Source organism: Psammomys obesus, unplaced genomic scaffold, assembly GCF_907164565.1.
Source record: "Psammomys obesus unplaced genomic scaffold, mPsaObe1.curated_primary_1811, whole genome shotgun sequence".
Taxonomy (NCBI): Eukaryota; Metazoa; Chordata; class Mammalia; order Rodentia; family Muridae; genus Psammomys; species Psammomys obesus.
The window spans coordinates 27980064-28007669 of record NW_026593286.1 but is presented as its reverse complement, the minus strand read 5'-3'; the positions used below and the strand labels follow the sequence as shown (position 1 = coordinate 28007669).

At 40.9% G+C, this 27606-nt stretch overlaps 1 protein-coding gene across 1 annotated transcript in view; it reads left to right on the top strand.

Moving 5' to 3' along the window:
• Window positions 1-27606, top strand: part of Pard3b (par-3 family cell polarity regulator beta) — a 517239-nt gene that overhangs the window by 411745 nt on the left and 77888 nt on the right. The window contains exon 19 of the mRNA XM_055616796.1: window positions 3273-3408. Coding sequence (XP_055472771.1) covers window positions 3273-3408 — 136 coding nt within the window. The remainder of the gene's footprint in view (window positions 1-3272; window positions 3409-27606) is intronic.

Genomic DNA, 27606 nt, shown 5'->3' with positions numbered 1-27606 from the left:
TGCACTCTGACAGATAGTATATATAAAAGTTTGCATCAATACATTATGGTATAAATTATTATAATGGCCGATACCATTGGTACAAAGTGTGCATAAATCTAGCATCAAGTTGATTGCTCTGCTTATAACACTATAATACATAATATGATATTAATTTAGTGATAAGTATGTGTGTTATCTACCGAGAAGAGCTGAAAACCGAAATCAGAATATGGGAGTCCTAACATTAACATATACAACACTTAGGAAAATACTTGGTTGTTGCTAAGGGAGGGCAGGAAGGAAAATAAGACCAAGTATTGAAAGATAGTCCCAGGCTGTGATAAAAGACTTGCACTTTATTCCGAATATCATCTTCGAATATTCACACTTGGGAGAAGACACAGCACGCTTTGCATGGAGACGCTCCATGACTTTCCTCCTGTTTTTTACTAGAGCCAGCTTTCTTTTCCAGGTAAATAGTCATGCTCCTGTCAGCCATCGGGGACTTTTTTGAATCCTGAACAGCTGCTTTTATATTCTTGCCCTACTGTCTTATTTGAGAATGGTAATCTGATCAAACCCATATTTTTAAAATTTATGTATTTATAGGCATCTGGAAGAACAGTTTATAGTCGGAATGTGATTTTTTTTTCCCACCACCAACAGAAGAATATTGTGGTATTTGGTCCTTTTTAAAAACAGCACCTTCCCAATCCCTTTCTTCCCTTTTTCTGTTTTCCTTTATTACTGATGACTTCATTCGACTTGAATTCAATGCTTCAGTTTCTTTGGGGTAAACTAATAGATTATGTATGCAATGTTTGCACCATGTTGATTGAACTCATCTGGTGAGTTTGAATGCTGCTCTCGCATCCCCATAACCAGCAGAAGCCTTATTACTAAAGAGCCCGGGCAGCTTTCAGAGCTGAGCAGGCTGCCCTCGCCCCAAGTGCTCTGGCAAAGCGGAGGGTCCTTATTGTCTTGGAGGGTTAACTCTTTTAAAAAATAAAAAAGGGGGGCTTATAACTATTTTCAGAATTTTTAAATAGGAAAATAAAAGTCTGTGCTTCCCTACCACCACCACCCCCCCCCCACACACACACACGTCTTATTCTTTCTTTAAAAAGATTTATTCCTACCATTTTCAGTTAGGTGTGTGCGTGTGAGTTCAGGTGCCCACAGAGGCCAGAAGTGGCAGATTCCCTGGAGCTGGAGTTATCGGTGGCTGTGACCTTCCTGACATAGGTGCTGGGAATCAAACTCGGGTCCTGATCACTGCTGAGCCATCTCTCTGACCTCAGGGATTGTGGCTCCTTAATTCAAAGCATCCACTGTGGCCATCTCTGGTGTATCCACGAAGCCCGGTGGCCAGCACACACTTGGTAGCAGGAGACCACAGAGCCAACATGTGGCCGTGCTATCCACTGCCTTGCCACAAAGTTGAAGACTGGCTTGCAAATATGATTATTTTCACTACTTTCTTTTTTATATAATCCCCAGCTTAATTTTCAAATACTTTAATTTGCTTTTAGATAGCTCACATTTTTTTAAATTAGATATCATATTTAAATGTAAAACTCACGTGTGACGTGACAAGAAAGGTTCTTCATATCAGGGCCCCTGGCTACCTGTCCAGCGTACACTTGTCTCCTTTCCCCCAGCTGCTCCCAGAGTGATTCTTCTCCAAGGCTCGGGTCACTAGCCCTTCCTCTTACTGACTGACATGAGGAAGGGAGCATATGGCATGTGTTATGTGTAGGCGGTAGAGCAAAGGCAGCCGGGACCACCACCTGCCCAAATGTCCCAATTGGGAAATGAATCCCCAAAGCCAGATTTGCTTGCTCTGCCCTCTCCCTACCTGGTTTTGCCCCCCGCCTCACCTACCCAGCCATTTAGGGTCAGCAGGATCGGTAGCTCTCAACCTTCTAATACTGTGACCCTTAACTACAGGTCCTGATGTGGTGGTGGCTTCCAAACATAGACTTATGTTGTCACTGCTTCGTAGCTGTGATTTTGCTGCTGTTGTGACGCCTAATGTTAATATCTGATATGCAGGATATCGGATATGAGACCCTCAGAGGGGTCTCGACCCACGGGTTGAGAACCACTGAGCTGGAGCATCACCTCCTCTGTGGAGACCTCCACTGTCACTTCCCGTGGCCTGATCTCAACCTGTCGACATTTCAGCTCATGCCCCCGTAACCCCTGTGCAGATCCTGGTTTTCTGTGGGTCGTTCTGTCCTCTTCCTCCCAGAATGGGACTCTTCCAGGGAAAGAAGATGAACTGTTCTTCGTTACAGCAACCAGTTCTCAGTGTGAGGCCTGGCACAGTTGGCCACAAAATCCGTAAAGGAACCAGTGAAGTTCAAAGGCGCTGCAGACCTGAATATCTGTTTTGTCTGGATTATAAAACAGAAGCAGGAGCTTGATTCTGTTAAAATAACCATAACAAATCAACCCAAACAAGGGGCCGCTAGCTGTCCAGAGTGTCACTGGGCACACTCTCTGTCTTAGGCAGAATCAGAGGCTAGCATGCAGAGAAATGCCCCTTGGACAAGGAGCTCACTAAAACACTGAGGTGTTATCCACCTTCTCCTACCCCAGTTTTCCATCTACTGCTGTATCTTTACCATCTTTCCTTACCTATGCTCTATCTTTTCTCACATGTTGACCTACATTCTGCTGTCTCCCCCACCCCCTAACACACACATGCATATACATGCATACCCAGAGACACACACATAAACACGCGCGTGAGCTTGCATACTCCAAAAGTTCTCGAGCTTAACTGAGAGGAATCCTGGTGCATGTCAGCCAGTCGTTTGTCACATCGAACCTTCAGGTCAAACAACTGGGATTTAATCTCAAATAAGAAATGGCATGTGAAGGAATGAAATGCCCGTATTGAAATTTAACCAAAACACCGTATATATGATCATAAGAAGAAGAGTGGTGAGCCTTTTAATTGCTCTAAAAGGTCAGGATATTTTTTTCACCTTCTCATTCCCAAAGCATTTATTACTCCCAAGTCAGAAGTGTGTGTGTGTGTGTGTGTGTGTGTGTGTGTGAGAGAGAGAGAGAGAGAGAGAGAGAGAGAGAGAGAGACAGAAAGAGAGAGAGACAGAGATGTACTTTCTTTCCACATTTCTATTACGGATTTCACCATTTTCCTCGTTTAAATTACATTGTCAAATCTTTCAAAGTGGGATGTCAAGCCCCATCATAGGGAGAGTAAGAGGATCTCGGAGGCTGACACACACCATGTGACCATGTCTATTCATGTGCTGCAGCGGCCGTCCCGTGGCTGGAACCACTGACCGCATCCAGAAGCTTCGGAAAGAGTATTACCAGGCTAGGAGAGAAGGTTTCCCTTTCTATGAAAACGAAGAGGGAAGAACACGGCCGTCTGACCACGACCTCAACTGGGTAAGCCCACGCCTGATTCCGATCATAAATTCCTCTCTACCAACATAATTCAGAGCAGAAGTACACAGCTGGGTCAAGAAAGTTCTGTGCATATCGGGTTACATTCAGGTTTCTTGAGTTTTATAGATATGAACATTACCCAGACCACAGCCATCTTCTCCCACAGAAGTTGCTTATATAAATTAAACCACACAGCTGTACTTGTTCATTCTATCTGCTCTCACACTTACTTCCTGTTGGCTCCCTCACTGGTGTGGGGTGAGCAGATGTCAGCTACTTTAGAGAAGACAAGAAATGTTTGTGCATCTTAATCCTTCCACTCCTGCTCTTAGACCTTATATATTGGGCCCATCATTAATAGACTTTGCAATATGAGCTGTCTCTTTTTTAGAACAAAGGGTTACTAGAAGTAAATTTCAGAGGATTCATGTCAAAGATATCAATTGTTTTTATATGAGATCTGAGCAATCCATGTTTCCCAACTTCCCAGTATAATAGGATGGCATGCCTTGAGGTAGGAGAATGTTTTGCATGTGGACTCTCTGTGCTAATTCATTCAAACATTCAAGGAGCAGAAAATGACATGGTCAGCACTGAAGGTGTGCTCTGATTTCTCTGGGTAGCACCATTCCCCCCCCCCATCTTGTAAGTCTACCTATAAGATATTATTTTATTATTATCATTATTAATTACACTTTATTCACTTTGTATCCCCCCATAAGCCCCTTCCAATCCCTCCCTCCCTCCCCCTTCTTCACGAATGCCCCTCCCCAAGTCCACTGATAGGGAAGGCCCTCCTCTTCTTCCTTTTGATCTTAGTCTATCAGATCTCATCAGGAGTGGCTGCATTGTCATCTTCTGTGGCCTGGTAAGGCTGCTCCCTCTGCTGAGGGGGAGGTGGTCAAAGAGCAGGCCAATCAGATTATGTTGGAGGCAGTCCCTCTTCCCGTTACTATGGAACCCACTTGGACACTGAACTGTCATGTGCTACATCTGTGAAGGGGTTCTAGGTCATCTCCATGAATAGACCTCAGTTGGAGTATGAGTCTCTGGGAAGTTCCCTGTGTTCAAATTTTCTGGTTCTGTTGCTCTCCTTGTGGAGTTCCTGTCCTCTCCAGCTCTTGCTATTTCCCACTTCCTACATAAGATTCCATGCACTCTACCTAACAGTTGGCCATAAGTCTCAGTGTCTGCTTTGATAGTCTGCAGGGCAGAGCCTTTCAGAGGCCCTCTGTGGCAGGTTCCTAGGTTGTTTCCTGTTTTCTTCTTCTTCTGATGTCCATCCTCTTTGCCTTTCTGGATGGGGATTGAGTGTTTTAGTCAGGGTCCTCTCACTTGATTAGTTTCTTTAGATGTACAGTTTTTAGAAGATATTCTTAACTCAGGAGCACCCACAAATATGCCCAGGGGTGGAATTTAGAGCTAGATGATGAGAGCCTGTCAGCTACAGTGCCTGACTTGCAGCTGGCACTCAATACGCATTACCAAGTATTAGCTCTTGGTGCTGCTACTGGAGCAGAGCTGAGTGTGGTCACCGTAGCGCCCTGACTGTAACCTATCCTATGTATCCTCTTGGATGACCGGCGCCTCCTACCTTACCATCTCCTTAGAAAGACAAGCACATTACAGGTGTTTTCCTACTCTAGTTTCACACATATTTTGGCTCACAAGATCAAGATGTGGAGACCAGACCTAATTCCCTTCAGTTTTCACATCTGCACATCTACAAGACATGTGGATCAGACATGAGTTTCAGCATCTCCACCATTGTTCAGAAGAATGGCAACTCCTCAGGCCAGGAGAGTCCCTTTATACAGAATGGAGTTTTAGAACACTAGTAGATCCAGGGACGGTGGCACACACCTGTAATCCCAGCACTGAGGAGACTAAAGGAGGGTCAGGAGTTCAAGGTCAGCCTCATCTACATGGTAAGATTGAAACCAGATTCAATCTCAAAACAAAATATTAAAAAAAAAAAACCCAAAATCAAAGAAATGTGTAAATACATATTGACTGAAGTACATTGTGCATCTTGGTAATCCAAACCCGGTGATGTCAACCTTTTTGGAGAAAGGCATGTCAAGCCTATACATCCAAACCAGTAACTATTTATGTTCTATACAGATGTTAGAATTAAACAGAATGACATTTACAGTGGTGGGACACTATGTCTCTTAGAAAAGAAGAGTAGAAAATTAGAAAAGAAGAGTTTCTAGGGAATAAAACATGCAGTAATACTTCACCCTATGTCTAACTTGGTCCTGATTGATTTACTGCCTTAGACAAGAGATGGGAGGCACACACAAGGCTAAACTCAGGCTCCCTTAAGAGACAAAACACAGTGATAAACTGATTGCTCCTATCCCCAAAACAGAACACCATGTCCAACGCATTGGAAAGTGTTTACAGATTCCTATGAGCACAGTAGGAAAGTAATTTTAGAATGACAAGCCCTTGTTATTTCAATCTTATTTAAAGATTTCTTTACGTTGAGCTCAGAGGAAAGATGCTAAGCCTCGAAGAGACTAAACATGCCTGTGAAGCTCCCCAAACCTGAGCTGGGGGTGGGGGAGGGGCTGGTCCTTTGGGAGCTCCCTTTTCTAATGTTCTCTTTATACCAAACAAACTTGTAACCAAACAATTTAGTGATTGAAGAAGTATCTATTTTAATTTGTGTTTCCCATGCTCTGGGGTATTGAGCCTTGCCAAATGTGACTGATTTTATGTTTCCCAGACAATTTGGGTCTAAGGCATCCCAGAGGGATGCTGGGAACTGCACTGTCATAAAAGGTAAGTGTGTTCTCTGTGATCGCCTGAGATACTCCAAACTGGAGATTAGAATCTCAGCATCCTTTCCACTCCTTTCCCTATGCCAAAGGAAAACACTGGTACCTTTTGTCTAGGCGAGGCCTGAGAAATTACACATTTTTCTTGCTACATTTGGAGAGATCTATGAAAGCAAACTTAGAAAGTTATCACTTCATTTCTGCCTCTTAGCCAGGCCCAACAAAGTGTCTTTCATAAGATTGTAGTGTCTACAGCAGGCTGGTCCTCAGCACCACGAGAGTTCTTGTTAAAGTTAAATCAAGGGATGTGGAAGCAGAGACACCCCTACCAACTTCTAATTCTCTGAGTAGTCAACACGGATTCTTACATTCAAATTCAGCAATGGAAATGGGACACCGGCCCTTTCCACTTCCATGGATGGCTAAGAAGGCCATGTTTGCCTACATAATCATCCTGATTATGGTCATCAGAAATGTTTCACAGACTTAGAGCTGCCCCAGTACTGTACCACGCTCAGGCCAAGAGACCTAAAGAATGTTCCCCAAAACCATCCTATTCCGGAAAACTTTGAGCTGCCAAGAGAGAATGTAGGAAGATAAATCTCCCTGCAACCATCATCCCCCCCCCCTTGCTTTCCTCAGAACCGTTCTACACAGATAAGGAACCTACAGATGCTCAAGTCCCTTATTTAAAATGCCACATATCTGTTTAGACCCCATGGGCTTTCTCCTGTATACTTTGGAACATCTCCAGACTATTGATAGCACGTAATACAAGGTCAATGCTATGTAGACAGTTTTTAATCTCTATGATGTAGAGAACTGTAATAGGAAATTACACATATCTGTTCAGTAATATGCACTGTGTACATACACATATCTGTATGCTCATGATTGCGGGTATACAAGTATGCACGTGCGTATGTGTGTGTATATGTATGGAGTCCTCACATGAACCTCAGACGTCATTCTTCAGGTGCTGGTCACCTTTGCTTTGCTTTATGGGACAAGGTCTCCCACTGACCTTGGGTCCCTTAGGCTAGGATGGCTGACCTAAAGATTTCAACAGTCTCAATCTCCCCAGTACAGGGATTCTAAGCACATTCTACCAAGCCTGACTATTTGTTTTTTAAATGAAGATCTTAGAAATAAAGCCTGGACTCTCATGCCAGCAAGGCAGGTCTTTTTACTGATAGTTGTCCAATGCATTAAAAAAAAAATGCCCCCTCCCCAGTGGTTGCTTGACTCTATTGATCATACAGATGCCCAGCTGTATTCTCATACTCAATTATAAATAGGCCAGAGAGAAAGAAAGTATACCCACAAAAGTCTTTAAACCAGAAATGATGAAAATGTTTGCCAAAAAAAGAATATTAAGTGAATATTTCTAAAGTATTTTTCTCAATGGGACTGAGTTTTTTTTTTTTTCTTTGATACCACACACACTCAATGGCTTGAGCCTAAGCCATCTCTCACAATTTCTTCTCTTTGTATTTCGTTTCCATTTATCTCTATCTCCTTCCTCTTCAATTTTAATAAATATTTATTTCCTTAATCTCGATTTCAATAAATATTCATTTGCTCAGTCTCGGTGGAGGCCAGTCATTGGCGGAAAGAATGTGGCTTCATATCCACTTTAGAGGAACTCACAATCTAGCTAAGGAATTCAGGTATCTAAGCCAACACTTCATAGGATAATAGCATATATGGAAAATGCTGTAGCCAGCTCCTACATGGTCTCAGAGCAAGCAACTGAACATGTTGGATCTGCAGTGAGTTGCAGACAAGGTGGTCTGGAAGCTATTTAGGGCAGTTTGGGACTTGCCTCAGTCAACATATTTCATTATTCTTCTCTCCTGTCGGTGCTATATTATTTTTTTCTTTCCCTAACCAAAATAATAAGAGCAATAATAACCTGCCTGATTTATTCACTTCATCTATTTTAAACCAAGTAAACACACAAAGATTGTAAGGTTTGTAAATATGGATTTGAGAGCTGAAAAATCTTTTCTATCAGCCTTCTTTGTAGCTGTTTTCCCAGGCAGGCTCTGAAAAGCTATAAAGAATTGGTCTAGAGAATTTCAATGGCTCCATGTGAAATGGCCTGGTGGGTTTTTATAGGCCCAATTAAGTAAGCAAGATATGCTAGCTGTGAAGTGTTAACATTTGCCAAAAGAAAACATGATACCTGCTATCTGCTTGGTATTTTTATTTTCTGTAAAAGTTGTTAAGACTGTCACCGTCCTCTGGCAACAGGCTGCCTGTTTTATTAGCAGATAAAGATTATCTGCTTATTTAATAGCAGCATGAATATCCTGTAAGCAATTTCAGAACTGGGATGGCTCTCCTGTTTTCTGCAACTGTCCGTCCCTTTATTGTAGCCTTCCTCACGAGCTGCATAGTATGTTATTAGGACTCTCCTCGCGCCTCTTGAAAGCCTTGGCTAAGTTAGAAGAATGTCTACCTGTAAAAGAGTTTATAGCCTCGGATGGGAAGAAAGAACAAATGTGTGTTATGTGTGGCATACTGGTAGCGGGCATACCTTAGCCCTAACACAACATGCTAGCTTCCACTGTCCTAAAAAAGGAGTGGCCGGGTTAATAAAGGAAAACACTTGAAAAGGTTTGTTCATTCGGTTGGGGTGGTGGTTCAGGAGGCAGGTTGAAGGAGTGTGCTTAGCGTCTGACCTGCAAAATGAAAGATAAACATTCGCACTCAGAAGGTTAGCATGCTGAGGTCATGCTAACCATCTTAAGGCAGAGACTAAAGGCAGATATACCACAGCCAAGCGGGCTGACGAGTCTTACGTCACCTTGACACAAGCTAGAGTCATTCGCCAAGAGGGAACCTCGGCTGAGAAAATTCTCCGACCAGGCTGGCCAGTGGGCAAGCCTGTGGTGCATTTTCGTGACTGATCATTGGTGGGAGGGACTACTTCACTGTGCACGGTGCCAGCCTCACACTGGTAGTCCTGGGCGCAGTAAGAAAAGAGGATGGACAAGCCATGGAGACCAAGCCAGTAAACATCAGTCCTCCATGGCCTCTGCACTAGTTCTTACATGGAGGCTTCTACCCTGCTTGAGTTTCTGCCCCAACTTTCCTCTGTGACGGTACATTCCTACCTGGTTGTAGAAGGTGAATAAATCCTTTCCTCCTCAAGATGCTTTTAATTATAGCGTTCCATCACAGTGATAAAAATAATAATAATAACTAAGACAACAGCAAGTACAAAGAGAATCCGAAGATTTTTTTTCTAACTATAAGGAGATAAATAAGGGTGTGAGCTTCTACTGTCAATGGTCTAATACCAGAAATGAGACTTACAGTGCATTTTCCTTGTCTGTTCCTTGAAGGCAACTCATAAAAACAAATTACACTGCATAGTATGATGAGTTATGCCAGCAATTCTATCTGAGAGATAGAGGCAGGAGGATCAAAAGTTCAAGGTCATCCTTAATACCCAAAAAGTTTGAGACCAATGTGATTATATAAAACCCTGCCAATAATAAATAAATCCAAATATCTTTTCTGAGTGAGTTTTCATGGATAAACTTCACCTGATAGCCAAAGAGTCTAATTTTATTAAAAACAAAAGCCAAGCAAATAAAAAAAAATAAAGATAGTGTTAATTATGATTAGTGAACTGACTCTTGTATTGCAAAGAATGGAAACCTGATTTCAATTGCTTAAGCAAAACAGGAAACTGCTGGCTTGTATAACAGCAGACCATGGGAACAGCTGCCCACAGGCATTGCTGTCCTCAGGAGGGGCTGCATCTAGTTCCTCCAGTCTGGCCACTGGAGTTTCTCTTTTTCTTTCAGTTACTCGGTTCTCTCTGTAGGCACTGCTCTCAGGGACAGGTAGTGACAGCATAGCCTTCAGCACCTCCAGCTCAGCAACTCTGTGGAAATTCTCACACCAAGCAGATCCCAGAATGTCCTAAAAATGCTATTCAGTGAGGTACTCAAGGCTTAATTGGCTCAGCCTGAGCCAGTCCTCAAGGCCAGAATAATCAGAACTAAGCAAGAACAAGGTTATAAAGAAAAACCAAAAGTCCATAAGTAAGTTAGGGTGAAAAGGACCCCCAGAAGAAACTGAGGTACCATTAACAGAAGGGAATGGATTTTGGCTACAATCAGGGATTAGCTAAAACAACTTTGAATTCTAATCATATAAACGTAACCATCTTATATTTTTAAGATCTCATGTGTTTATGCATTTTTCTGTTTATAATTACAAAGAATGGGGGCCATCAACAATCCCAAATTTGTTGTCCTTCTTTGCTACATAAAAAGATAAAGATACTTTCTCCTATCTACTAACCTAGTACCTTTGAACTATTCAAGGACTAAAGTGATTTTTCTGAGCTATTCATGTGAAATTACCGGACTTCTGGCTTTATAATTACCTGAAGAAAGTGACATTTTGGTTAACCTTAAATCTACAAGTTATAGAAGCAATCAAATTCTTTGAAATAACTAAGAATGCTTGCTTTCTTTAGACGGAGTTGCTCGCATGTCTTTATAACTCCACTGGCTACGTTCATGTCACCTTGACATGTGCTAGAATCATTTTGAAGGGAGGAACTTTCACTAAGAAAATGTCCCTACTTCTTGATTGATGACTGATGTCTGAGGGCCCTGCTCACTATGTGCAATGACCCCCTACCCTGGGCCGTTGGTCCTAGATGCCGAAGAAAGCACTCTGAATAACTATTAAGAGCAAGCAAGTAAACAGAGTTCCTCTATAGCTTCAGCTTCAGTTCCTGCCTTCAGGGTCTTGCCTTGAGTTCCATTCCTGACTTCCCTCAGTGATGGACTGATACATGGAAGTATAAGATGAAATAAAACCTTTCCTCCCCAAGTTTCTTTTGGTCATAATGTTTTATCACAGCAATAGAAACCCTAAGACAATACCATTCATTTTTGAGACACACACATTCTTTTATTAAAATCTTGAAGCCTTGGAATGAAGTAAAAAATTAGAGCCATTAACAGTATGTATGCAGAGAGAGCTGCAGTTTGGCTCTTGCAATTAGCTTTCTGTCACTGTTACAAAATGCCTATGATAACTAACTTCTGAAAAATAAAAGGGGCCCCTGGGCTCACAGTGCTGAATTATAGTTCCGGTCCTAATCAATGTGGCCCATCTTTTTAAGCCTGTGGTGAGCCACCCCAGCATAGTAGAAGGTGAGTGGCACAGCAAAACTACCTACCACATGACCAGGAAACCAGAGAGAAGAGTCAGGGCTTGGGCTACTACAGTACCTTCCAGACGCACGAAAACAGTCACCAAAGAACCTCCCAGTAGGCCCCACCTCTCAAAAGTGCTATACCTCCCCACAGCATAGTTCTACACCCTGGCGAGCAAAGTTCTAACATATGGGTCTTCATGGGATGGTGAAGATTCAAGTTCCTTCTACATAGTATTCAGCCCTTACTTGGTGGATTAGCTCTCTGGAGCTCCGTGCACAGTTTCCTCCCTCATGGTCAACTCCATCCACAGATCACTATTTTCCTCAGAACCCAAAGCAGCTGAACTGAAAAATGTAAATAATATCAAAGCAGGAAAAAAAAAAAACAAAAAAAAAACAAAAAACAAAAAACAACTACTGCATCTATGAGTTAGGAGACTCTAGCAAAACCGGAAGGTTGATTGAACTAGTCTTTGGTAGAGCATGAAATGCCGGTTTAACGGCTGGAACTTGTTCACCTGGGTTTCAGGAAAAATTGAAATGCAGAAGAAAAGAAACGAGCAACTGAGGATTTTCGAAGTTGGTGGTGGTAGCTTTAGCCCATATGTTTCTATGTTACTTTCACAAAAAAAACACTGCCATGCAAGCTCTGGGGGGGGGGGGGGGGAAGCTGGGCAATATGACATGTAAGTGAATCTCCAGCTTTTAAGCCGTAGCATCAGCCATCTTGAAAGGAGGTGCCATGTTTACAGAGAGTCCCCAACACAGAAATAAACTGTGTTGCAGAGACACATTTAGAAGTTGGCAATTTAGAACTAGACATAGATTTTCCCACAGGGGGTTAAAAAAAGATGGTGGGGTTCCCAGACCAGAATCCAAAATTCCACTAAAACCCAAGAACACTGTGCTGATCATAGTGTCACTGGCAGGGGCAGAGGCAGAAAGCCCCAGAGCCAAAGAAAGAGAAGGATGTTTTTTTCTTCCTTTCCTGGGTGCATACATGTTTGGAGGACCTTCCCATAAATCTCTGACCTTTAATTGCCCCTGACTTCCTCCATCATGGTTCCCCAGAGAAGTCCACTCTTCTTTCCAAAGTCCAGTGCTCCAACTAACCTCCTTACGCTCCCCACCCCTCCAGGAAGTTATCATTTTGTCAGTACCTGCCCCAAGAAGTCCGTTCTGCCCCGTCATGTTTGTAGAGGAAGTATCGGAGGGGGGTTCAGGACACTGACTGGTGTAAACTGCTCCCACAATGGACTAGTGCCTCTGTTCCCTGTCGCTATGTCACCCCCTACACAAGCCTACGCTTTCTCCAAGGCTTCTCTTTTTATGTAAAGTTTTGTCACGTGGCCCTGTCTGACTAGCTTCCTGTGACCAGTGATCTGATTCTGAAAATGGAACTGATTTCTTCAGTAAAGCAGTCCTCACATCCTCCAAAGGAAACCCTTTGTTTCTACATCTGCCTTCTGGGACCCATGGCATCAGTTACTGTAACCCAGACCATGACTCATCAGCCCTGCCCTGGCCATCTGCCCTGGAAGACAAATACCCTTAAACCACTCTGTCCACTCGCCCTGTCTTTCTAATGCAGAAATGGTGAAAATAGTTTGAGCACTGTTTGTTAGAAACGTGGCGAGCAAGCAGAGCATTTCGTGGCATTTTATTAGATCAGGATCATAAGTGGTCGCCCTAGTTTGCATCATTTACACCAATTACTGACTGGAAAAGTGTAGGTCATTTTCTACTTCCCTGACTCCTTTAATAAGCTGCCATATAAATATGCCCATGACATATAAGTATGGGAACAAGCATGGAAATGGAAAGCACATAGAATGGAATCTGACAGGTAGGAAGTGTTCAATAAACGTCCTCAGTCGTTGACATGCCAAGGTGTTTAGCAGTCATCCATTCCACTGGCTAGAGAACCATGTCATTATCTGCCCTCCTTAACCTCTACTCATTGGGAAGTGCTGGGTCATTGTACAGCGCACGCTGCATCATGGGAGGCCTTCCAGCCCCACCCGGTATGCTACCACTGAGAGTCACATGGTGAAATCAGGAGGTGGCTGTCAGCTTAGTTAGCAAGTACTCTTTTGGCAAATTCCATTGCTCCAAAGGTCAATATCTATTTTCTTCTCTCCCACACATATACCTTCCTTTTTAAGGCTCGTTCCTTTCATCTTTGACCCTGGGGCACCCCTAATCTCCTAAATGAGCTTATGCAAAAATCAAAGGCCAGCAGAAAGTTGACTTTAAGTAGCTTCTGCCTTCCACTTTGCAAAAACCCCAAAGCAAAGAAATGTCAACTGCAGGCTGAGCTAAGAGTGAGGGTGAAATACAAAGAAACACGTATAGATTATTTTTTAATAAATAATACAATGCCATGTTATTGATAACAGTGACATTATTTATTCAGCCTACTCAACTCCGCCTTGTATAACACATCCCACAGGTGCACACTTTTTAAAACTATTTTATTTACGATACTTACATCTCTATCTTCTGTACCCCAATTCCGTCCAATTATTCTCTCTCCAGAGTCCTCAGATTTAAACTACCCGCAGATGGCAAAGTGCCCCTCTCAGAGACCGCATGAGGCAAATACTATTCTGTTGTGGACAATCTGAATCAGTCTCATATCCTACACCTGGGATCAAAACAAAACATGTTTGTTTATATCCTCAACTCGTAGACACCTTTAACTGGAGTGTACAAATGATAAAACTAAGACTCTGCTCCATCATTACACAAGCATTAACAAAGCTGATTTTCAAATGCAGGCTAAATCCCAGAGCTCCTGGCAGTTCTTTAGATACATTTTACATAAGAGAGAGAGAAATGTCATGTTTCCTCTGACTTTAAGGATTCATATTTAAACACTGTCAAAATTGTTTTTCTTCCTCTGTGTTATGACTCTTCATCACTCTTAATTTGCCTTTGAGCCCAACAAGACTAAACCAAAACCCAAGTTTTGTACCGTTTTCTCAGTTCCCTTTAAAAGTTTAAATGAAATCATTCTTTTTATGTTGTAATCAAATAAGCTAGCCATCTCTGGCTCTATCCGAAACCTAAATAGCAAAAAAGCAGAAAAATGAAAGTTCAGAACCACATCATTTTTCCATAATATGTCAAAAAAAAAAAAAACCCTCTATGCTACACTTACAGTCAAGTGAAAAAAGAACCCCTTCTGCCTCTAATGAGCAATTAATTCCAGTTCAGGATGTCGAGTTTAGAAGAAGTTAAGTTTCCTCAAACCACAACCGTTTGTGTTGGATCATGCTTAAAACCCAAAATTCCAACTTCTCAATAATAACATTCTTTTCTTCTACTGCAATGGGAGAAATGACCATTTTATGTAATATAGGAGAGACCATAGCAGAAACTCCTATGAATTCCAGATTGCCTAAACAGTTCTCAAAGCTGTTTAAAATCAGTTGGATGTGTTTTGTTTTAACAGAGCTTAAAAGGCCTAAAATAAACTTTGGGTTCTGAATTAAAATGGGAAGATGATTTTTAGAGTAAAAGATATGAAAACCCGTCTAACTAGTATTTGCGGCCCTTCAGGTTGACAACAGTTCAGGACTTGTAGGCCACGGCGTCTTCCTAACCGTAAGCCATCTGGGTCACAACAGTGGCCATCTTGTTCTTTCCTTTAAGAAAATGTTGGCATCATAACCATTCTGAAGTTTTACAACATTTGGTTCTTATTTCATAGAAACTATTCTGATGTTGTGGTGAGAAAAAGAAAATTTATAGAAAGCTCGCCTGTTGCACTCATAGGAAAGACACTGAATCAGAGTAAACCCTAAAACAATGGTCATCACTACCAACAGCTGGCATTGCCATTCTCCACAGGGACTCTGGTGACTTTTGGTTAAAACTATAACACATACCAGAGCCTATGACTTTATAGCTCTCCTGGGTCTTTTCATCCATCACTCTTTCATTGCGAGCCTTGAAATCACATCACTAATTGTGCTTACAAAAATGCATAAAAGTTGGTACCACTGATTTCTAGCTATGATGACGGATCAGACTTTCCATTCATTCTGGGAAATTATCTTAAAGGATGGGATACGGTATGGATGCCACAGGCCACCAAGGAATTGTTTCCTTTCCTACTGTCAAGACCAGACTTAGGTAAAGTTTGCGAATCTCTCTTCAGATGATTTAGCTGATCTGTGTCTCTCACTCAGCCTATCCCCAAACTAGGCTCCATTATCGAGGCAGCAAAACCAGAGCAGCACATGTGCAAAAACCATGCTTCCTGCAATTCTTCAATCCTTTGTTAGTTATTTACCCAATGAATACAGCATCTAGACTCTCCAAAAGCAATGGAAGATTCTATTCTCTCTCTCTCTCTCTCTCTGATGTATGTATGCATAAACATATTAATACTTTAGAATTTCCCCCTCAGAGGAACAGTAGGAGGTATGGCATGAGAAAGACATTCCCCTTCATGATCTGATGTCTTTTCTCTAATGAACCTTCTGGCTCCCCCTGTAATAATGGATACCCGCAAACCATGTGGAGACATATCCGTTTTTCAGTTTTGCTCTCCTGTCATCACTAATTGCCAGCATCCCAGATTGACTCTGAATAGCAGATTTCATTTAGTTTCTTAGATCTATCAGATAGTTCTTTCTCCTTCATCTATTCAGTACACACCCAGCTTTCTGTTTTTTGAAAAAGAAAAAAAAAATCCTGTTACAGTTATCTCTAGGTTTAAATGGTCAGGCAGCCTGTAGGCATCAATGTTCTATGTCTGTGTGTGGTTATGAGGGAACCAGATACTCACATTCCAGACCAGAAAATCACAGTCTCACAATTAACGTGAAGGATGGCAGGGAAAAAGACTTTTAAAGCAATTTTTAAATTGGTGATGAGGGGGAGATGCTGTTGAGTCTGGGAGTCTGTGGTCGAGGTATGGGTTTAGACTGCTTTTGACATTTCCCAAATTCAGAAAGAGGAAAACTTTACCTTTTCTAGAAGTAGATGGAGATATGTAAAGTTAAAAAAAAATGCAATCTTACGTTCACAATGATGAAGCTGTGGAGAGCTGACAAACAGGAAAAATCAAACACTTTTTGTTTCACATATCCAGTATTTCCCCTTGACTCATACCAAAAATCTTATTCCTTCTCCATTTAGAATCTTCCTAAAAATTTCCTGGTTTTCTTCAAGATTTTATTTCCAAAAAAAGAAAACTTATTAATGTCCTAGCATCATTAAAACAAAAACCTAATAGCCTCATTTAACTTTTGTTTGTCATTTTAGACCTCAGACTGGAAAACAAAAATTTCAAAGCATGTGGTTGTTTAGTTACCCATTCATTCATTAATTCCTTGGGCTTCTATTCAATGGCAACTTTGCACCAGAAATTTACTTGACTCCAAAGACTCTGAAGTGAATAAGGAATCCAAGCCAGTGAGAAAGGCAGACAGGAAACATAATTTCATATAATGAGATATTTAGGAGTAGTTACACAGGAAGAAATTGGTAAGTGAATGCATAGGAAAGGGAGACTAACCAGGAATTAATAAGATAGATTTGCTTTTATCCCTATGAAGTTTTCCCTTGTGTGCTTGGCCTTTCCTTATGTCTGCACTGAGAGCAGTCTGCCTTAAAGCAGACTTCTGCATCTAGAAATTGCCCTCTGCAATTTATGAACAAATATAAAGTAGCTTTTAGCATATGTCCGATAATGAGACTTTTCTTGAAATCCAACCTCTCACTCTAGAGGTTCCTGCATCACAGCAGGCCCTGTTACAGACCTAAATCATCCCCAGAGGCTCATTTTTCAAACTGAGTCTCACGGCTTCTTAAATGATCATGGGATCAATTAGTTGGACACTGTTGTCATTTCTAGACTATTTGAATAAAATAGAATATATCACAGAGCATATATACTGGAGTAAATATTGGGTTTCGGGGGGGGGGATTTTTTTTTCTGACCAAATGCATGTGCAAACACATACACACACGGTGGACAGACAGACAGATACAGAGACACATACAGGCAGGCAGAGAAAGAGAGACAGAGAGAGAGAGAGCCTGGCCATGATGTAAAGTATGTCTTTATGAATTATGATTTTAGAAGGCTGAAACCTGTAGTCTGGACTCAAAGTTATCTGTATGGTTGTTAATCATTTCATTTAAAAGGGCTCACGTGGTATTTGTTTCATACTAGGGATTCGGAGAGTTTTTATGAATAAAGACCAAATAAATCCGATCTGAAATAGATAATGTATGGCAGAGATTGTTTGCCTGGGGCATATCTATATATCAAGACAATAGATAGATATAACAAGACAGATGTACACACATGTTTTGAATAAGTTCAGCTCCACAGCCAATGGTCTCCCATAACTCTGAAGCCAACAGTGAAAAAGGACAGAGTGTAGACAGAAGCAGTGAGAGATGACATCAGTACCCGTGGCACACTTGAAGCCATTTGCTTTCTCAGAAAATGACCAAGTTTTCCCTTTTACATTTAATTCATCATCACAATAATCCCTGCTAACCCCTAAAACTTCTGAGCTGGGGCTACAGCTCGGCAGTTAAAGCACCTACCCAAACATGAGGACTGGAGCTCAGACCCTCAGAAACCCAAGTAAAATACTTGCTGACATCTGGAAATCCAATCCCCAGAGCGCAGAAATGTGCAATCCACAGAGCAAACTGGCTACAAAGACCAACCATGGTGGACCGCTCCAAGTTTGACTGAGAAAGCCTGCCTCAATGTGTCAGTGGAATGAGCAGTGGAGAATGATTCTCTCATCAACCTTCCATGTCCTCATGCACCCACATACTTACACTCACACCCATGCAGAACATGCATGTACATGGCACACCACACATACATACATAGGTGAAACCTGGAAGCAGAAACAAGGTTTATGTAATGATGGAAATCATAAACTGAACATGAAAAGCATTCATTGCCTGACCATTCAAGAAATGAAGAGAAACACTAAAGGAATGTTCAACGTCCTTAGTCATCAGGGAAAGGCAAATCAAAACCACCCTGAGATTTCACCTTACCCCCATCGGAATGGCTAAGATTAAAAACTCAAGGGACAACACATGCTGGAGAGGATGTGGAGAAAGGGGAACCCTCCTCCATTGCTGGTGGAAATGTAAACTTGTCCAACCACTTTGGAAATCAATCTGGCGCTGTCTCAGACAATTAGGAATAGTGCTTCCTCAAGATCCAGCTATACCACTCCTAGGCATATATCCAAAAGATGCTGAAGTATACAACAAGGACATTTGCTCAACCATGTTTGTAGCAGCTTTATTTGTAATAGCCAGAAGCTGGAAACAGCCCAGATGCCCCCCAGTTGAGCAATGGATACAGAAATTGTGTTACATCTACACAATGGAATATTACTCAGCAATAAAAAACAAGGAAATCATGAAATTTGCAGGCAAATGGTGGAAACTGGAAAAGATCATCCTGAGTGAGGTGTCCCAGAAGCAGAAAGACACACAGAATATTCACTCATAAGTGAATATTAGATATATAAGATAGGTTAAACATATTAACATCTGTACACCTAAAGAACCTAATCAAGAAGGAGGACTCTGGCTAAGATGCTCAAGCCCCATTCAGAAAGGCAAAGAGGATGGACATCAGAAGAGGGAGAAAACATGGAACAGGACAGGAGCCTACCACAGAGGGCCCCTGAAAGGCTCTGCCCTGCAGGGTATCAAAGCAGATACTCAGACTTACAGCCAAATTTTGGGCAGCGTGCAGGGAGTTTTATGAAAGTAGGGGGAGATAGTAAGACCTGGAGAGAACAGGAGCTCCATAAGGATAGCAACAGAACCAAAAAATATGAGCACAAGGGTCTTTTCTGAGACTGATACTCCAACCAAGGACTATTCATGGAGATAACCTAGAACCCCTGCACAGATGTAGCCCATGGCAATTCAGTGTCCAAGTGGGTTCCACAGTAATGGGAATAGCGACTGTCTCTGACATGAACTGATTGGCCTGCTCTTTGATCACCTCCCCCTGAGAGGGGAGCAGCCTTACCAGGCCACAGAGGAAGACAATGCAACCACTCCTGATGAGACCTGAAAGACTAGGATCAGAAGGAGAGGAGGACCTCTCCTATCAGTGGACTTGGGGAGGGACATGCATGGAGAAGGGGGAGGGAGGGTGTGATTGGGAAGGGAGGAGGAAGGGAGCTACGGGGGGGATACAAAGTGAATAAATTGTAATTAATAAAAATAAAAAAGAATTGAAAAAAAAGAAATGAAGAGTCTGTGTTCTGAACTTTCTTTCCTTCCAATGCACATACATACAAGAATATTACACATAACAATTAAATTAGAATCCTTCTAAATGTATTTTCTCACTTTCTGCTACATCGTAGGCAGTTCCCACACTGATAAATACAAATTTAATATTGACTGCACAGTTTTCTAGAAAAGATACACAATTATCGGTTAAATATTTTACCATTGCTAGATATTTAAATTGTTTTCATAATTTCTTCTATGTAATGTAGTAACAAGCTTTATAAATCAATATTTACATACTTATTTTTATCATAAATCAATATATTATTTATCTTTAAAACTTGCTGCAGATTAATCAAATTGACCCTAGAAAATCTTGTACATTTATAGTCACATGGCTACAGATTTATTACTGCAGTCAATAACTATTTACGGACTATTGCAGATCTCTGATATTTTCATTTTTTTCCTAAACCTTTTCTCTTTGATAGAAAAGAACACATTTTTTTGTTTGTTTTCATTTGTTTCACCTAGTATTTTTTTTTTATTTAGACCTGACTGGCTTAGAACTCAGAGATCTGCCTGCCTCTGCCTCCCCAAGTGCTGGGTTTAAAGAATATATACTACTATGCCTAGCAAGACTTATCATTTATAAGTTCTTTGAATATTAATTTTTCTGGGTATACATTTTATGTTCTCCTATTCCATCAGATTCTAACTTCTACACACTCTTCATGTGAAAGGATATTTTGCTTTTGCTTGCAAATACCATCTAAGTATCTCTTCAACTTAGTCACCCAACTTTATTTTCCTGGTACTTCAGAAGGAAAGGGGCCTTAATTTGTATATGAGCAAATCCTCGTACCTATCAAGTCTTCAAAAGGCACACAAACCTCTCTAAAGATGAGTGAGTGAGTGGCGTTCCCTCTTTTATTGGAAGAATTCGTATGAATTGAGTTCCTAACTGTCCACACCTGTGTGTTTTAATCGCTCAAGGGAGCGCATGCATTGCTGGCGCTTCCTTTAGAATTCTGCATCTCATTTGTCTGTGAAACTGGTGTCAAGGTTTCTCGTTTCCTTCTAACGTCAGTACTTTTACACAGGCAGGCTCCCTGACTGTTGTAAAACCATCTAGCTGGCTCTTCATCTGCTTCTGTGCATTCTAACAGTTTCTGGGATGTAGTAATTACCTCTGTATAGACGTTGAAAATAGCTCATCCAAAAAAAAACATCAGCCCTGATGTTTCCTATGGGTAATTCTCTGACATCATTTTCAACTTTTCCCCCAAACAAAAACTTTTGAAAGGACTTTTTTTTGTTGTTGTTTTGTTTTTTCTTTACCAAATTTTTAAGTGTAGCGTCTTTTCTGGTTAAATTATCTGTGTCTTTGAGGTTTTTCTAGTTTTTGTGTATTTTATAGCTTTGGTGTATTGTTTCTCTGTTTTCTAGTACATCTATCTCATCTTTTTTTACTGTTATTCTCTTTCCTTAAACACATATACAATTTGACTTACTCTTTGAATTATTTGTTTCATTTAGCTGTAGTAACATTTAGTGATGTAAATTAAGGTAATGAATTTGAACTTAGCTCTGTTATATATTTATTTTTAGCAGGTATTACAGTAGCAACTAGTAAATATGCTTATATTTTTTATACGTCAGAAGATGGAAAGGCACATTTGAAAAATTATCATCAATAGATTCTTGTATAAACAGGGAAATACTTTGGTGGCAGTCTCAGACACAAAATAAAGTTTGCTGCAAATCAATAATTAACACCTAAAATTCTAAACCAGCTTATATATTCTCATACCAGTAATAAAAACTTCATCTCAATATTAATATTGAATATTAATACAAAAAAAACCCAGAAAGGCTTTATTTCTCCTGTGACCAAAAAGGTTTTATATGATCATTATTTCAGGGTTTACAGAGGTATTTTTTGTATGTTCTTAGGGCGTGATCATCATAAAAAGTGGCTTCTGAGGATTCTTCTTTAAGAGGTTTACAACCTAGCAAAGTGAAGGGTGACTTTTACCATTTAAAAAGTTAGTTAATTAAAGACAATTTTATTAGTAAATTTTTTACTAGTAAAAAATTAGTAATTTTTATTAGTAAATAAAAATTAAGTTTTTCTATAAATTGTTATTATTTGCTTGTCGGGTGCTTGTAACATCCTAGGTAAGGATCTCTGCCTAGCGAAATGATAAACAAGATATGCCAGGTCCTTCAATAGAGTGCGCACAGCACAGATAGCTATTCATCCAGTGAATTTAATACATGATTTTAGTTAAAAAATAACAAGCAGGGCATCACCACATTAAATATAAATATTTTTTTTATTAAAAACAGCTCAGTTTCACAAATGTTAAGAATGAGAAGAAATGTGTGTCCTACAACTTAAAAAAATATGGTTAAAAAATTAAATCCTGATCATATTGCTATGTGTGTTATCATCCTGATGTGTCTCCAGCTTGAGGCTCCCCCTCCTATTCTGGATCTCTCTGTCTTCGAAAATACCCAGCATTGGTGTGTAAACAGACTTTTAAATGTGCAATTTCCCCCTGTCTGCTTTGATGCTTGGCATTCTGTTTTTTCCTGTAGGGCCCACGGTTTTAAGCATTTTTCCATTTTCTAAGTCTTACCTCATGTACTACACTTTATTTACTTTTGTGTTTTCATGGTTTCGATCATGCCGTCTTTATGATTTAGTCTGTTTCCTCTATCAATCTCAGAAATGAAATCATCTCTGCTCAGGTCCTTCCACGTCAAAGAATAATAAAGCAAATGCCTGTGCGTTATCACAACTTCCCTGGGACTTTCTAACCTGTGATATTTTAGATCCAGTCATATCCTGAAGAAAGCCATGCATCTTGTCTTCCGGCACTTCATGGGGCATTTGTCCTGTCACCAGGACCTCTCATACTGCCTGATGCTGTCCTTCTTTGAGTGACATCTCCATTATGGAGCTCTTTTGTGTGCTTCCTCTCTCTGTTAACCCCCTTCCTGTTACAGCAATTGCATTTCCAGGAGACTATAAAGATATTATTTCTAATCCATTGAAATACGATAATATCCTTTATCTATAAATCTCATCATATATACAATGTGTCATGCTTTGAGATATAGAAAAAAATATTTGTTGGATGACTGGCATACCTACTTCTTCATTTTGATTTTTTTTTTCTGGAAAATTCCGTTGTCGTTGGCTTTTAATATTGACAAAGAAGTCCAAAGTTCGTCTGACTTCTCTTGCTTCATAAATGACCTGTTTCTTTTCTCTGGCTCATAGGGCTTCTTTCTTTGAGATCCTCAGTATGGGTTTCCTTGGAAGCATGGATGTTGTTCTTACATGGGCCGTGTGGTATCCCCTGAATTCCACCTCACACACCACCTTACAGGAATGTTTCTAGAAAAGGCCCTTCCCAGATCTACACAGGAAAATTATTAGTGGGAATTTGCATCTCCTTTTCAGAACTCGGAGTGTTTAGAAGGACAGAGTGCAGAGTCTAGAACAACATCTAGAGGAAAATGTATTTCAGTTTCTCAGACGGACTCCTAACTCCAGGGCAAGGTTCTGCCTGTCTGCCTCCTGTCTGTCTGTCTGTCTATCTGTCTATTTACTATCTATCACTCTATCATCTATTTGTTTACCATCTATCTATCTATCTATCTATCTATCTATCTATCTATCTATCTATCATCTAGGTATTTGTCATATATCTATCACTCATTGTGTGTGTCTCTCTGTGTCTCTGACTGTTTCTGTCTCTATTTCTCTCTCTCTCTCTCTCTCTCTCTCTCTCTCTCTCTCTCTCTGCACCATCATGCCTGATACTAGAGAAACACCCATGTCAATCTCACCAGTTTCACGACCCTTCTCTAGCCTCACACCGCAAACGAAACATCTCTTTAAACCTTCTCAGCCTGCTGTATTAGAAAGGCTGACTGACTGAGAGCAAGGTACCTTTTCAGTGTGGCCCACGGTACCGCTTCTAGCATGAGTCCAAGGCTAGCGAAAGTTTCAGCCAGCTTAGATACCTACGGATCTTTCAGCCATGATCTGAGAGATCTGCAGACCCATCGAAGCCCTGAATTTATCCCAAATGAGGAACTTCTCAAGGAGGAGGCATTTCAGCGCACTGGGTCATTTGCTAACTGCATCTTCTTTATTCGCACATAGTAGAACAGTGCAAAGCTAGTAATAGGAACGGAGATGCTACGGCTTTTTCCCACCTTTATGATTGCTTCTAATTTTTTTTTTCTAAATGGTCCTGAAATATGAGAAATGTTATATAAGCTTCCAGGCTGGTTTGCTTGCCATTGCACGGGAAGCATCATTTTTGCAAACTGTAATAATGAAACCACTTTCTGGTTCTATGTCAAGCAGGACTAAGCTGAAAAGCCCACAGAAATGCAGGGAGCTATGGGACTCTCTAGGGTTTAGTTTTGTACTTTTTAAAACTGAAAAGATGAAAAATAATTAGAATGTAAGGCTGACCGCGGTGCATATGTAACCCCTTGTATATAGAGAGGGATTTGTTTTTTTATCCATCAAATTACATTGGTACAATTGTTTAAAACTAAGGTTTCTATGGTAACGTAGAGTATTGGTCATATGGCTTCATTAGTTTCTAAGCTGGGGCCCAGTGCACATGCTAGGCTAATGGCAAAACCATATTTGCAGAATTGCAGAAAAATCTGTGTTGTAGATTTAGAATAGCATTATTAAAAGCTTGTCCTTGTTTGTCTTTCATGCTGGTGACAACTCCAGCTCAGTGAGAATCTCATCCGAGGGGCTGTGACCTGCCATCCCAACCTCTACAGTTCTGTAGAAGGAATTATACAGGCTCTAAAGAACAAGGAAAGCCATGGATCCTTTTTCAAAAGTGTTCTTGTAATCAAACCAGTGTTTCTCTGAGCTTACACTCACCTGTGCTTCTGGCCCTGGGCTTGTACTTTCTAACAAACACCAAAATTCCATGAAAGTGGCTGTTTTCATGTTATGGCTTAATGTGAAATACACCCATGTCTTAGGGGCTTGGTTGATAGCTGATGGTCTCTATAGGAAGCAACTGAGTCCTGAGGACTCGGACATATTTAGTGGTTCCATTTCTTAATGGATTGGGAGATGAAACATGGAGGGTGGAGCCCATTTGGAGAAAGTAGGTCACCTGGGAAAATACGTGAAAGATGTACATCATCCCTTGCACTCACTGTACTTTGCTTCCAGCTATAGTAAGGGTGAGTAGTTTCCATCGGCCAGAACTTCCTTCTATGCTTTTCCCTTGACATAGGCCTAAAAACAATAGAGCCAGTAGATCACAGACTGCAAACTGTGAAACCATGAGCCAAAGTAAATCCTTCTTTGTCCCTCTACATATTCAGGGCCACAGATGGGTGTCTGTTGTGAGGCATGATTTTTGCTTTCCTACGAGGCTATTTTATCCAGGTGTGTATGTGTGTGTACATGCCTAGAAATACATAAATGGGCATCCTTGTTAGGATATTGCAAGGCAGTCTTACCAAAAGTAGTTGTTCACAACTCCTTTTCCTAAGCTTTTTGAGTGTTTGTACCCGCAGAAAGGGGCTCTTAGGTCTCAACACCATAAACGTGATTCTCCGACCGGATAGCAAGCTCCACTTTCAAGTCAAACGGCTCGTCTTCTGCCTGTGGTACTTACTGTCTGGTCATATTTCCCTTTCTAATTTCAAGCAACATGACAGATGCTACCTTCCGTGGAGCTGCCCTGGTGAGGAAAGTACTGTAAGATGCTGAATTCATTGACATTGAAATTTTTACAGTGTACGCAATTGCCCCTCAACTTCTGCTTGGCCTTTAGCTCTTACTGTAGTTCTGTGCAGTTCTAACTGTTGAGATGTGCAGCCCTGAGCCCTGCTGTGGGGTAAAGAAAGGGGACCCATTTTCATCAGTAGTGACCACTGATTGTAACACAATTTTAAATGATGCTTGTGTTCATATGTAGCCCGCTCTCAAGCTCAGTTCTGTCTGGGGATACACATGGCTTTCAGATGATGGAAAAGTCAAAGGAGAAGTTTCAGTTATAAATAAAACAGCACAGGCATCAACGCATCATTAGAAACAGCAAGTGTAACTATAATGAAAGTTACCTTGAAGAAATCAGTCCCCAGGATGGCATTCATTTCTTATTGATAAATATGCTTGATGCAATGAAATACAGCTTCTGGAAAGATAATGGAGCAGATAATTAAACAATCTATTTGGAAACATAAACACACACACGTACACACACGCTGCAGGGAACATTGGTTAGCACAAATCATGTCAGTACAATCTAGAGTCCTTCTATAGAACAGCGTCTGGCCTCTTATAAAGGGAAAAAAAAACAGAGCAGTCATTTTTGACTGCAGTGAGGCTTTTTTGATACTGGGGTACGTGACTAAAATCCATAAAGAAGGAAGACAGTTCTTCCTTCTTTTATATAGGTTGAAGATGGTTGGAGGGGTGCATAAAACAAGTCATTAATATTTCCATTTCAGTAGACTATGGCACCGTCTACTGGTCTTCTCTGTGATGATAACAAAGACAGTAAAGACATTGTGACCAGGGCCTTCCTGCCATATAAAATCTTCTAGAGGTCAGTCACCAAACCTACTTTCTTTAGTTCCGTGTAAAAGGATAGGCAAAGGACATCACCTTCATGGTGGTGGTGGTTTCTCTACCCCAACTGCCTTCCTTCTGCTACCCACCTGTGAGGCCATTCTCATAGAGAGCACATTCTTTAGTGCTGTTGGAATCATGAACAGTGCCCTCACCTCTCTCTCAGGAAGAGGAAGGTCATGACCCTTCCTTACTTCAGAAAGGTTTACGCGGGTTCAGTCAAACTTCTTCACACCCCCATCTTATTACCTTTCAAGTGGCAGGTGGCACTTGATGCATAAGAAACAACTCCGATTGCTTTTGACAAAACCTGTGGACAGACAGGTTTCCCCTTTTCTAGAGTCCCCTGCAAATGGCTGGATTCTGTAATCCCAGCCAGTGACCTACATGATTGATCCAGGGGAGAAATCAGATGGTGAGGCTGTGAGCCATTCTCCGAGAAAGGTATAGTCACAGTGCATATGTCACCTCCTCCACAAAGCCTTCCCGAGCTGCTCCAGGCTCATCACTCCTTTCCTGTCTGTACTTCTCCACAACATCCTGTGTGTCCCAGGAAATAAAACACAGATGATTCGTGTCCACCACCAGGTCACAACTAATTCAAGAGCATGTGCACATTCCAACCCTATGTTTTACTCAACCCCATGATGAGTGTTTTACTGCCCCTCAAAAATGTTCACCAAGTTAAATTACTGATAGGCCAAATGGGTAAACTGAGGCATGCTTATCTGTCATTCTCCAAAGAGCAGACATAGGCATATACCTCCTGGTAGTTATGAGTAATCACCTCCCATTTCCTCTATGTCAGGGAAGACACACACTCAAGCACACAAATTAGCAATTGGAGAATGGCAGCTGCTACATCAGTGCTAACATTTTCTCACTAATTTGGCGACTATCTTTGACATTAGTCCACGCCACTTCCTGACTTGCCAGCAATTACACCTATAGGGTGGTCACCTTATTAGGGTATTTTTCTACAATAAGTCAATCCATGTTCACGGAGTTTGAAATAATAGATTTGCATATGATGGCATGACCTCTCTTGACAGTAAAAAAAAAAAAAAAGAAAAGAAAAAAAATTAACTTCCAACATATTTGAATGCAAATGTTATCTTTGTAAGTGGATGACCTGAAAAGAAAGTGTTTCCATAGTAACCTCAGGAAACACATAACTACTTATCATAACTTCTCCTGCAAGAGAGCCTAGCATAGACTAAGGATGTGCTTTGATGTCTGCCGAGGGGGGAGGAGATAGCTGACAGCATTATGTGAACAAATGGATAGAAAAAAAAATCCACTTTATTTGTAGTTAATTTAGAAAA